At 43.7% G+C, this 13,745-nt stretch overlaps 1 protein-coding gene across 5 annotated transcripts in view; it reads right to left on the reverse strand.

The window, feature by feature from the left end:
• Positions 1-13,745, reverse strand: part of CEP131 (centrosomal protein 131) — an 89,456-nt gene that overhangs the window by 45,181 nt on the left and 30,530 nt on the right. For 4 of the 5 annotated variants that reach the window (XM_056549717.1, XM_056549715.1, XM_056549716.1 and 1 more), the window contains exons 11-16: positions 11,749-11,843; positions 8,211-8,378; positions 7,919-8,125; positions 6,616-6,753; positions 4,639-4,764; positions 3,765-3,881 (exon numbers count right to left, since the gene is read on the reverse strand). In XM_056549717.1, the coding sequence (XP_056405692.1) occupies positions 3,765-3,881; positions 4,639-4,764; positions 6,616-6,753; positions 7,919-8,125; positions 8,211-8,378; positions 11,749-11,843 (851 nt within the window). The remainder of the gene's footprint in view (positions 1-3,764; positions 3,882-4,638; positions 4,765-6,615; positions 6,754-7,918; positions 8,126-8,210; positions 8,379-11,748; positions 11,844-13,745) is intronic. The other variant, XM_056549718.1, reaches the window with a different exon arrangement.

Genomic DNA, 13,745 nt, shown 5'->3' on the forward strand with positions numbered 1-13,745 from the left:
AGACTGGTGGTATATATGTATATTATACTGTATAGTAGACTGGTGGTATATATGTATATTATACTGTATAGTAGACTGGTGGTATATATGTATATTATACTGTATAGTAGACTGGTGGTATATATGTATATTATACTGTATAGTAGACTGGTGGTATATATGTATATTATACTGTATAGTAGACTGGTGGTATATATGTATATTATACTGTATAGTAGACTGGTGGTATATATGTATATTATACTGTATAGTAGACTGGTGGTATATATGTATCTTATACTGTATAGTAGACTGGTGGTATATATGTATATTATACTGTATAGTAGACTGGTGGTATATATGTATATTATACTGTATAGTAGACTGGTGGTATATATGTATATTATACTGTATAGTAGACTGGTGGTATATATGTATATTATACTGTATAGTAGACTGGTGGTATATATGTATCTTATACTGTATAGTAGACTGGTGGTATATATGTATATTATACTGTATAGTAGACTGGTGGTATATATGTATATTATACTGTATAGTAGACTGGTGGTATATATGTATATTATACTGTATAGTAGACTGGTGGTATATATGTATATTATACTGTATAGTAGACTGGTGGTATATATGTATATTATACTGTATAGTAGACTGGTGGTATATATGTATATTATACTGTATAGTAGACTGGTGGTATATATGTATATTATACTGTATAGTAGACTGGTGGTATATATGTATATTATACTGTATAGTAGACTGGTGGTATATATGTATATTATACTGTATAGTAGACTGGTGGTATATATGTATATTATACTGTATAGTAGACTGGTGGTATATATGTATATTATACTGTATAGTAGACTGGTGGTATATATGTATATTATACTGTATAGTAGACTGGTGGTATATATGTATATTATACTGTATAGTAGACTGGTGGTATATATGTATATTATACTGTATAGTAGACTGGTGGTATATATGTATATTATACTGTATAGTAGACTGGTGGTATATATGTATATTATACTGTATAGTAGACTGGTGGTATATATGTATATTATACTGTATAGTAGACTGGTGGTATATATGTATATTATACTGTATAGTAGACTGGTGGTATATATGTATATTATACTGTATAGTAGACTGGTGGTATATATGTATATTATACTGTATAGTAGACTGGTGGTATATATGTATCTTATACTGTATAGTAGACTGGTGGTATATATGTATATTATACTGTATAGTAGACTGGTGGTATATATGTATATTATACTGTATAGTAGACTGGTGGTATATATGTATATTATACTGTATAGTAGACTGGTGGTATATATTTGTATATTTATACTGTATAGTAGACTGGTGGTATATATGTATCTTATACTGTATAGTAGACTGGTGGTATATATGTATCTTATACTGTATAGTAGACTGGTGGTATATATGTATCATATACTGTATAGTAGACTGGTGGTATATATGTATATTATACTGTATAGTAGACTGGTGGTATATATGTATATTATACTGTATAGTAGACTGGTGGTATATATGTATATTATACTGTATAGTAGACTGGTGGTATATATGTATATTATACTGTATAGTAGACTGGTGGTATATATGTATATTATACTGTATAGTAGACTGGTTGGTATATATGTATATTATACTGTATAGTAGACTGGTGGTATATATGTATATTATACTGTATAGTAGACTGGTGGTATATATGTATATTATACTGTATAGTAGACTGGTGGTATATATGTATATTATACTGTATAATAGACTGGTGGTATATATGTATATTATACTGTATAGTAGACTGGTGGTATATATGTATCTTATACTGTATAGTAGACTGGTGGTATATATGTATCTTATACTGTATAGTAGACTGGTGGTATATATGTATCTTATACTGTATAGTAGACTGGTGGTATATATGTATATTATACTGTATAGTAGACTGGTGGTATATATGTATATTATACTGTATAGTAGACTGGTGGTATATATGTATCTTATACTGTATAGTAGACTGGTGGTATATATGTATATTATACTGTATAGTAGACTGGTGGTATATATGTATCTTATACTGTATAGTAGACTGGTGGTATATATGTATATTATACTGTATAGTAGACTGGTGGTATATATGTATATTATACTGTATAGTAGACTGGTGGTATATATGTATCTTATACTGTATAGTAGACTGGTGGTATATATGTATATTATACTGTATAGTAGACTGGTGGTATATATGTATCTTATACTGTATAGTAGACTGGTGGTATATATGTATCTTATACTATATAGTAGACTGGTGGTATATGTATCTTATACTATATAGTAGACTGGTGGTATATATGTATCTTATACTGTATAGTAGACTGGTGGTATATATGTATATTATACTGTATAGTAGACTGGTGGTATATATGTATATTATACTGTATAGTAGACTGGTGGTATATATGTATCTTATACTGTATAGTAGACTGGTGGTATATATGTATATTATACTGTATAGTAGACTGGTGGTATATATGTATCTTATACTGTATAGTAGACTGGTGGTATATATGTATCTTATACTGTATAGTAGACTGGTGGTATATATGTATATTATACTGTATAGTAGACTGGTGGTATATATGTATCTTATACTGTATAGTAGACTGGTGGTATATATGTATATTATACTGTATAGTAGACTGGTGGTATATGTATCTTATACTGTATAGTAGACTGGTGGTATATATGTATATTATACTGTATAGTAGACTGGTGGTATATTTATCTTATACTGTATAGTAGACTGGTGGTATATATGTATATTATACTGTATAGTAGACTGGTGGTATATATGTATCTTATTCTGTATAGTAGACTGGTGGTATATATGTATATTATACAGTATAGTAGACTGGTGGTATATATGTATCTTATACTGTATAGTAGACTGGTGGTATATATGTATCTTATACTGTATAGTAGACTGGTGGTATATATGTATATTATACTGTATAGTAGACTGGTGGTATATATGTATATTATACTGTATAGTAGACTGGTGGTATATGTATCTTATACTGTATAGTAGACTGGTGGTATATATGTATATTATACTGTATAGTAGACTGGTGGTATATATATATTATACTGTATAATAGACTGGTGGTATATGTATCTTATACTGTATAGTAGACTGGTGGTATATATGTATATTATACTGTATAGTAGACTGGTGGTATATGTTTCTTACACATTCACGTTCTATAGCTGGACGACACCTATTGGGCTACATCCCGTTTATATACATGGGGGTAAGCTGCTGCCAGACTACTCTGTTAGCAGCTTATCTCCCCATAGAAATTGAAATCCAACATGCCTTATCTTTTATTTTATTCTAAACATCACCTGTCAGGGGAAGAGCTAGGAGGACCCCTACACATTAGAAAAGTGTTTTCCAACTAGTGTGTCTTCAGCTGTTGAAAAACTACAACTCCCAGTATGCATTGGACAGCAGGTGGGATTGGCCAGCTTTTCTCTAATGGAGGCCTTTAGAGGTGTAATCTCTACTTCCACAATGCATCATGACAGAAAACATGTTGGACATGTGCTGAACCAGGAGGACGCAGCAGTATAATGCGATATTATGCAGCTGGAGACTAAAGGAAACAATGCTGAATGCAGCTTTGGGTGGGAATGGAGTATTAGACAAACAATCTTCTTACCATATCATGCTGCTCTTGCATCTGGGAGATCTTGCTGGAGTATTTGTGATCCACCTGCTTCAGCTCACTTACCAGTGACTCACAGCGCTCACTTAGGGCTTTCTTGTCATCGATAAGCTGTGAATAGGCAGAGTTCAGTGAAGTCTCCTTTCATATTTCTAAAATACGTCCACTGTTCTGCTTATAGGTGGCAGTTCATGGGTTTCCTACTGATTACACCACTTTTTCCTAACCGATGTGTCTCCAGCTGTTGCAAAACTACAACTCCCAGCATGCCCCGACAGCCGAAGGCTGTCGGGGCATGCTGGGAGTTGTAGTTTTGCAACAGCTGGAGGCACACTGGTTGGGATACACAGGATCACACACTGATAAACTTTTTAAGGCTACGTCCACACCTTGGTCGTGCCATCCATTTATCCTTAAAGGGGTACTCCAGCGAAAAACATCTTATCCTTCGAGTAGGGGATAAGATCCTGCCGTTGGGGACCCCCGCAATCTCTGGCGCTGCACCCCAGTCAACTCAGCCGCAACGCCCCCTCCCTTCATCTCTATAGGAGGAGGCGTGATGGCTACGCACTAGCTGTCACGCCCCCTCCCATAGACATGAAGGGAGGGGGCGTGGCGTGACGTCCCGAACACGGAAGCTCCAAGCTTCCTTGTCCCGGACGGTCCCCTGCGATCAGAAATCTTTTCCCCTATCCTTTGGCTAGGGGATAAGATGTTTATCGCCAGAGTATCCCATTAACAACAGGACGGCAACAGAGCACTCTTCCCTTTACATCTGTCACCACTGATTTCAATAGGAATTTTGTATTATATTGCGATTTTACTAATGTAAAACCAGAAAGGTGTCCGTGCTATGTTCGTGACTTACCTGGTCGATAAACGTGAGGTGCCTCTGTATAGTGGCCTCATACTGCTCGCTCTGCTGTTTCAGCTGAAAGCTCATGTCTTTCTCCGTTTGCTTTACATGTCGCACAGTTAATTCCCGCTGCTGGGCCTGGAGGGGAGAAGGGGACATGACGGAATTTACACCATACAACCACAGTACTGGACAGTAATTAAAGGGGTACTCCGGTGGAAAACATTTTTTTTTTAAATCAACTGTTGGCAGAAAGTTTAACAGATTTGTAAATTACTTCTATTAAAAAATCTTAATCCTTCCAATACTTATTAACTGCTGAATACTACAGAAGAAATTATTTTCTTTTTGGAACACAGTGCTCTCTGCTGACATGACGAGCACAGTGCTCTCTGCTGACATCTCTGTCCATTTTAAGAACTGTCCAGAGTAGGGGAAAATCCCCATAGAAAACATAGGCTGCTCTGGACAGTTCCTAAAATGGACAGAGATGTCAGTAGAGAGCACTGTGCTCGTGATGTCAGCAGAGAGCTCTGTGTTCCAAAAAGAAAAGAATTTCCTCTGTAGTATTCGGCAGCTAATAAGTACTGGAAGGATTAAGGTTTTTTAATAGAAGTTACAAATCTGTTTAACTTTCTGGCACCAGTTGGTTTAAAAAAAGTTTTCCACCGGAGTACCCCTTTAAGACAGTCGCAGCCACTCAGAGGCTTCCTTTCATTTTCGTACCAAAACAAGAAAAACAAAAGCTTCAATCTGATTGGTCACCATTCCCACTTTCATTATCAAAGCCCTACTTTATTGTCTCCAACAAGTGCCATAGAACAATATTGAATAATGGGAGGGATTGCCTATATATTCCCAGGATTCATGGGAGTTCATGGGTTTTCTACTGATTACACTAGTGTTTCCTAACCAGTGTGCCTCCAGCTGTTGCAAAACTACAACTCCCAGGATGCATGCTGGGAGTTGCAGTTTTGCAACAGCTGGAGGCACACTGGTTGGGATACACAGCATTACACACTGATAAACTTTCTTAGGCTATGTTCACACATCGGTCGTGCCGTCCATTTATCATTAACAATGGTTGACAAATGGACGGTAACAGAACACTCTTCCCTTTACATTTTCAAAGCCCCACCATATTGTCTCCAACAGGCGCCATAGAACAAAATTGAATGATGGGAGGGATTGCCTATATAGTCCCAGGATTTTTTGAAGAGTGCAAAATACCAAAACAATTTCAGGATGTACTCATCACGCACCCATAGTGGAAGCGGAAGTGCTTCAATTTATGGTGCCATAAGGGTGACCTCCGTATAAAATGCCAGCAGACTGCATGCCCACACATACTTTCAAAAAGAGCTGCAGACTTTGGTTTTCGGAGACAGATTACTTGCCAACAACATTGGGGTTGTTAAGCAGTGTGTCCCTAGCAACCAGACTGTCCGAAATTAGCGGTTTGGCTCAAAACTGGCCTAGCACTGACATTAAAGGGGTACTCCATCCCTAGACATCTTATCCCCTATCCAAAGGATAGGGGATAAGATGTCTGATCGCGGAGGTCCCGCCGCTGGAACTGGAGTTCGTCTAGAGCTTCAGGTGCAGCGTTGGAGGCTCGTGACGTCACGGGCACACCCCCTCAACGCAAGTCTATGCGAGGGGGTGTGACGGCCGTCATGCCCTCTCCCATAGACTTGCATTGAGGGGGCATTGAGGGGGCGTGGCCATGACGTCACGAGCCTCCACCCCGGATCACCAGTCATCCGGCATGAAGCAAAGTTCGCTCGGTGCACCGGATGTCTGGGGTGTCGCAGCCGAGATCGCGGGGGTCCCGCCGCTGGGGTCCTTTGGATAGGGGACAAGATGTCTAGGGGCGGAGTACCCCTTTAACGAAGAGGTAACGCAGCTTGGCAGCAGTCCCATGTCAAATGACTGCACTGCAATGCGGTCAGGTTGTCACCGGGAGGACCGATAAAAGGAGATACTCACTAGTGCTGTCTGCAAAAGACTCAGTGCTTTCTTTTTCTCCTCCAGCTCCAGTCGCATCTTCAACATGGAACTTGTCACCTCAGTAGCGACAGCCGACGCCTGCTCCAGATGGTTCAGCTCTTCTTCCGACAGTAGGGCCTGTGTGAAGACGAGGAGCAATAATTGAAAATATCTAGCACCCAATCTGGAAAACCTGCAAAGGCTTCAAGCTAGCTAGGTACTACTGCAGTCTGCAAATCTGGTCACTAGGGGCAGTGTTTCACTGGAGTCTAATGAAAACTTAGAATACAGTAAAATCTCCCTTAGCGGACGGACACCTCCCAATAGAGAACCGTTTTTCATTCCCCCGGCAGAGTCTCATAAGACTTAATGCATTTGCATCCTCCAAATAGGGGGCACTACCAATAGTGGAAACACCCAATAGGGGACAACCAGACTTATGTGCCGGCCCGACATTGTACACAGGGCCGCCATCAGGGGGTGCAGCCAATACCCCAGTAAGGGGCTCAGGCTCCCAGGGGCCCCCGTCCCCACTGCACCCCCCCTGCAGCAGCCCCAGTTCTCCTGACGCCTTCTTTGCTGCACTCACTGAAAAGCTGTGAACAGTGGGGGATAAAGGGGGGAATGAAATTGCACAGGGGGTGGTAATGAGGGGGTGATGAATTTGCACAGAGGGCAATAAAGGAGGAATGAAATGGCACGGGAGGGATTTAGGGGAAATGATGTGGCACAGGGGGAAGGGAGGGATGATTTGGAACAGGGAGAATAAAGTGGCACAGGGGGTTCAAGGGGGGAGGAATGACATGGCATTGGAGGGATCAAAAGGGGGAATAAACGGGGACAGGGGGGATGAAATGGTACAGAGGAGTGATAAGGGGAGATTCTACTGTAATATTGCTTTTTATTGTGTTTTATAGGTAATTACACTCTGGAGAGAGTACAGTACAGTGTTCGGTCATTTCGAAAGATTTTTGAGCCATTTTTCAAATAGGGGATATCTCTCAATAGCAGACATTCCCCCCCCCGTTAATGTCCACTATTGGGAGAGAGATTCTACTGTAGTAGTCTCCAAACTGTGGCCCTCAAGATGTCGCAAAACTACATTTCCCAGAAAGCCTGGACAGCTGTTGGAGACCACTGATCTAGAACATCATTTGAAGCTACTACAGCTTTACTCTAAGTGTTGAGGCAAACTTAAAGCACATGAGGGTAGACATAAAACAAAAAAGTTGAGGTGGAGGAGGGAATGTATGAGATTAGAAAAATCTTTATATAGCAAGAGTAAATATTTGGGTGACTTTACCCCTCTGTGAGTGTTGGAACCTGAAGAACGTGGCCTTTCTTGTTCAGCTTTTTCCATTTCATCCAGAAAACTAATGATGTTCTGCAGCTTTGCCTCCGTCAGCAGAGCCCCAGCCCCACCATGAACTTCGTTCTGTTCCACCTGTCCGTTGCGGGTCATCTGACTATGGCGCTCCAGGTTATCCGTCGTAAGTGATGTGTCAGCGTCCTGGAAGCGTAGTCAGTAAATTACATACCGTCTAATCCTAAATGAATAGACCTTTTATCTACCTGCAGCAAATTGATAGTTTTACCCCATCGATCCAATTAAATTTGTCTTTGCCCTCTGTTCTAATATCCATTAGTGGTTCAGGCTCTTCCAGTTGCTTCAGGGTGTCCAGCAGGTCTGTCAGGTTGGTCTTAGACTGGGCAGAGGCTGCTACATCCACTTCTCCCAGAACTTGGTCAGGAGTTGACAGCACCTATAGAAAATAAATAATAAAGATGTTTTCCTATGAATACACTCTTCACTTATCCACAGGATAGGTTTTAAGTGTCTGATCAGGTGGGCCCCAGCAGACAAAAATAGCCCTTTACAGCAGTTGGCTCAAAGAGAAGAATGGAGAGCAGACACGTTTAAAGGGGACAAAAGGTCCATGATTTGTGGGGGTTCAATATCTTGGGACTCCCACCATTCAGTCACTCATCACCTTTCCTGTGGACAGATGGTAAGTGTCCTTCAAGTAAAAACAACTTCAAATGGGCACTGACGATCCAAAAACTTTTTATATGTTGCACATCTTGGCAAAACATTAACCTTTCTAATATACTTCATAAGACAATTTTATTGTAAAATTCATGGCTTATATTCATGGCTTATAAAATCATGGCTTTGTCCAAGCTGTAGCACAGGCATGGACAAAGTCCAGTAAGTAAGGGTGGGCTAGTTCTCCTCTTTGCTCTCCCCTGCATGATAGTACTCATCTGTCTGATAGTACTCCTCTGTGCTCTCTCCTGTCTGATAGCACTCCTCTGTGCTCTCTTCTGTCTGATAGGACTCCTCTGTGCTCTCTCCTGTCTGATAGGACTCCTCTGTGCTCTCTTCTGTCTGACAGTACTCCTCTGTGCTCTCCCCTGTATGATAGTACTCCTCTGTCTGATAGTACTCCTCTGTGCTCTCTCCTGTCTAATAGCACTCCTCTGTGCTCTCTCCTGTCTGATAGTACTCCTCTGTGATCTCTCCTATCTGATAGTACTCCTCTGTGCTCTCTCCTGTCTGATAGTACTCCTCTGTGCTCTCTCCTGTCTGATAGTACTCCTCTGTGCTCTCTCCTGTCTGATAGTACTCCTCTGTGCTCTCTCCTGTCTGATAGCACTCCTCTGTGCTCTCTCCTGTCTGATAGCACTCCTCTGTGCTCTCTCCTGTCTGATAGCACTCCTCTGTGCTCTCTCCTGTCTGATAGCACTCCTCTGTGCTCTCTCCTGTCTGATAGCACTCCTCTGTGCTCTCTCCTGTCTGATAGCACTCCTCTGTGCTCTCTCCTGTCTGATAGCACTCCTCTGTGCTCTCTCCTGTCTGATAGCACTCCTCTGTGCTCTCTCCTGTCTGATAACACTCCTCTGTGCTCTCTCCTGTCTGATAACACTCCTCTGTGCTCTCTCCTGTCTGATAACACTCCTCTGTGCTCTCTCCTGTCTGATAACACTCCTCTTTGCTCTCTCCTGTCTGATAGTACTCCTCCGTGCTCTCTCCTGTCTGATAGCACTCCCCCGTGCTCTCTCCTGTCTGATAGCACTCCCCCGTGCTCTCTCCTGTCTGATAGCACTCCTCCGTGCTCTCTCCTGTCTGATAGTACTCCTCAGTGCCCTTTCCTGTCTGATAGTACTCCTCTGTGCTCTCCCCTGTATGATAGTACTCCTCTGTCTGATAGTACTCCTCTGTGCTCTCTGTCTGATAGCACTCCTCTGTGCACTCTCTCTGTGTTCTCCCCTGTATGACAGTACTCCTCTGTGCTCTCCCCTTTATGATAGTACTCCTCTGTGCTCTCTCCTGTCCTATCATACAGGGGAGAGCACAGAGGAGTACTATCAGACAGGAGAGAGCTCAAAAGAGTCCTATCAGATAGGAGAGAGCACAGAGGAGTACTATCAGACAGGAAAGAGCACAGAGGAGTACAATTAGACAGGAGAGAGCACAGAGGAGTGCTATCAGACAGGAGAGATCACAGAGGAGTGCTATCAGACAGGAGAGAGATCACAGAGGAGTGCTATCAGACAGGAGAGAGCACAGAGGAGTGCTATCAGACAGGAGAGAGCACAGAGGAGTGCTATCAGACAGGAGAGAGCACAGAGGAGTGCTATCAGACAGGAGAGAGCACAGAGGAGTACTAGCCCACCCCACCCGGGAACGGGCAGTGGAAGCTCTAGATTCAGGCGTAGTAGACCTGTAATGGCGGGCCGGGGATCAGGAGCGGCCTCCAGGAGAGCGAGGGCACCGCCTGGTAGATGGTGAGAGGGTGCGAGAGCGGCGAGGAGACGTCCTATCGGGTGAGGAGTCTGAGAAAATGACCCTAGGGTGCTTGTGAGAGAGCCGGTAGGGGTGGCCAGAGGAGACTGAACAAGCCTCCCGGGAGCGAGGGCGCAAGGAGGAACGCTTTAAGGCAGTAGCTGCCTTCCTGGAGACCTGCGCCAGATCAGAGATAGTCTGAGAGTGAGAGAGGACACCCAAACCGGTGGAGGGTCAGGGACCACACGCTCCAGGGAGCCATCCTGGGTGGAAGGCACAGGAGGACTTGGACGTAAAGCGGAGCAGGCAGAACAGGTGGACTCAACCGAACTACCTGGCATTTTAGACATACAGCCCGTGCAGGAATAGTATGTGACAAAGGCAGCGACCACCTGTCTGGGGGGGAGCAGAGCCGTGCAACAGAATGGTTGTAGGGAGTGTAGGGACGGCCGTGTGACAGAATACTTGCGCAAGAATAGAGGCAGCACCTCGTGCGCAGTGAGGGACGGCTGTGCGACAGAATACTGGCGCAAGAATACAGAAGGCACCTAGTGTGCGGCATGGTCGCAGGCAAGAGAGGTGCTAGGAAGAGAGGTACAGGGAAGAGGCGCTGTTTACTGCCACGATAAGAAAACCCCTAACCCCCAATAAAGAGAACCGCCAGCCCACAACAGCCTGTAAGGCCAAGAGATCCCCCAGAGGGTGAAGGTAGAGAGGGCCGGGTGGATGGGGGGGAACGGATGGTGGAGGGGGTGTACTTACCTCAAGGGAGACGTTCCTTACATACTCACCCACCGAAGTTTTCAACCAGTCTAGTGCCATGCTGCATCATATCAGGCTGTCATAGCAGGGCGAGCAGGGGCAAGAAGGGGCCGGACCTAAGGCACATCCCTAGCATTGGTCAGTGGCAAGAAAGGGTTAATGGTGCATACTTTAAATACTGTGCCCCTTCGTCGCAAGTCGGGGATCAGGCAGCGCCATGCTCCTGTCACCCTAACCTAAATAAAAACTCTAGAAAAACAAAACAAAAACAAAAAAAAGAAGACCAGGCCCGAAGAGCTCCAGACCTGCATCTGCCTCCTACTGACACTAAGCTAAAACTGATTAGCTCAGTCGCCAGTGGGCGGGGTATATCCTGCCAGGAGGGGACGACTTCTTATTTGTTAATGCCTAAAGTCAGCAAGATATACCCATGGTTCCTGTGTCCCCAATGGAGCCGAACGAGAAATATTGTAACCTGAGGCGATCGTAAGTTGAGGGACCACTCACTGTACAAAGGAAAAAAAAGACACTGCAAAACTGCACGGCAAAGGATGGGCCTAGGATGTTTCATGAGATGCACTCACCTGGGCGCTGTGTTCACTGCTCCTGTAGTCTGGTGATGGCTTGAAGAGAGAATTCATTGAATTATCATTTTCCAATGTATCTTGCACTCTAGAATCTAACAGGACAAATAATAGCCATTATCATGGAGATCTCATGCATACAATGTCATTTAAAAGGGACAGTTGGTAATGTCAATGATATGCCTATTGAAGGACCTGATGGGAGGAACATGACACAGAGATTTAAAGAACATCAAAGAGAGAACCCCTGTGTCATGTGTTTTGCCTGTGTCATGTGTTTTCTTACAAATATAAGTAACTAGCTGAGTACCCGGCGTTGCCCGGTTTTTCCTTCCTAATCCTTGTTGGGGAAGAAAATAAACAAAGGAGGAAGCTTTTGACTTCATATCCCGACCTCCTATCCCGTCCTCCTATCCCAACCTCCTATCCTGTCCATCTATCCCGACCTCCTATCCCATCCTCATATCCCGTCCTCCTATCCCGACCTCCTATCTCGACCTCCTATCCCGTCCCCCTATCCAGTCCATCTATCTCAACCTCCTATCCTGTCCTCCTATCCCATCCTCCTATTTCAACCTCCTATCCTGACCTCCTATCTCGACCTCCTATCCCGTCCTCCTATCTCGACCTCCTATCTCGACCTCCTATCTCGAGCTCCCATCCCCACCTCCTATCCTGACCTCCTATCTCAACCTCCTTTCCCATCCTCCAATCTCAACCTCCTATCCCGTCCTCCTATCTCGACCTCCTATCTCGACCTCCTATCCCGTCCCCCTATTCAGTCCATCTATCTCGACCTCCTATCCCGACCTCCTATCTCATCCTCCTATTTCAACCTCCTATCTCGACCTCCAATCTCGACCTCCAATCTCGACCTCCAATCTCGACCTCCAATCTCGACCTCCTATCCCGACCTCCTATCCCGACCTCCTATCCCGACCTCCTATCCCGACCTCCTATCCCGACCTCCTATCCCGACCTCCTATTTCGACCTCCTATCCCGTCCTCCAATCTCGAGCTCCTAACCTGACCTCCTATCCCGTCCTCCAATCTTAATCTCCTATCCCGTCCTCCTTTTCCGACCTCCTATCCTGACCTGATATCTCGACCTCCTATCCCGTCCCCCTATCCAATCCATCTCTCCCGACCTCCTATCCCGTCCTCCTATCCCATCCTCCTATTTCGACCTCCTATCCTGACCTCCTATCTCGACCTCCTATCCCATCCTCCTATCTCGACCTCCTATCCCGTCCTTCTATTCCGACCTCCTTTCCTGTCCTTATATCTCAACCTATCTTGACCTCCTATCCCGTCCTCCTATCCCGTCCTCCTATCTCAACCTCCTATCCCGTCCTCCTTTCCCGTCCTCATATCTCGACCTCCTATCTCGACCTCCTATCCCATCCTCCTATCTCGACCTCCTAACCCGACCTCCTATCCCGACCTCCTTTCCAGTCCTCATATCTCGACCTCCTATCCCGTCTTCCTATCTCGACCTTCTATCCTGTCCTCCTATCCAGACCTCCTATCCCGACCTCATATCCAAACCCATAATATGTGTACCAGGTATTGAAATAGCTCCAGCCATACGGAAATTATACGGGAACATACATTTCCCATTGATTTGCATGGGACTTTAAACAAAAACCCTGACCCTCACAAATGGGGGTAGTTAAGGGTTAAATTAACTATCCTATATTTTAAGTGGACATATAAGTAACATGTGACCAAGTATTCTTGAAATATCTCCAGCCGTTTGGAAGTTATGCAGTAACATATATTTCCCATTGACTTGTATGGGACTTTAAACATAAACCCCGTCCCTGGCAAATGGGGGTGAGTAAGGGTTAAATCATCTATCCTATGTTTGTTGCTGACATATAAGTAACATGTGGCCAAGTTTCATGTTAATATCTTTAGCCGTTTGAAAGTTTTTGTGGAACATACACACATACATACATACACACACGTTGAGTTTTATATATATATTAGCTGAG

The sequence above is a fragment of the Hyla sarda genome, chromosome 13, assembly GCF_029499605.1.
Source record: "Hyla sarda isolate aHylSar1 chromosome 13, aHylSar1.hap1, whole genome shotgun sequence".
NCBI lineage: Eukaryota > Metazoa > Chordata > Amphibia > Anura > Hylidae > Hyla > Hyla sarda.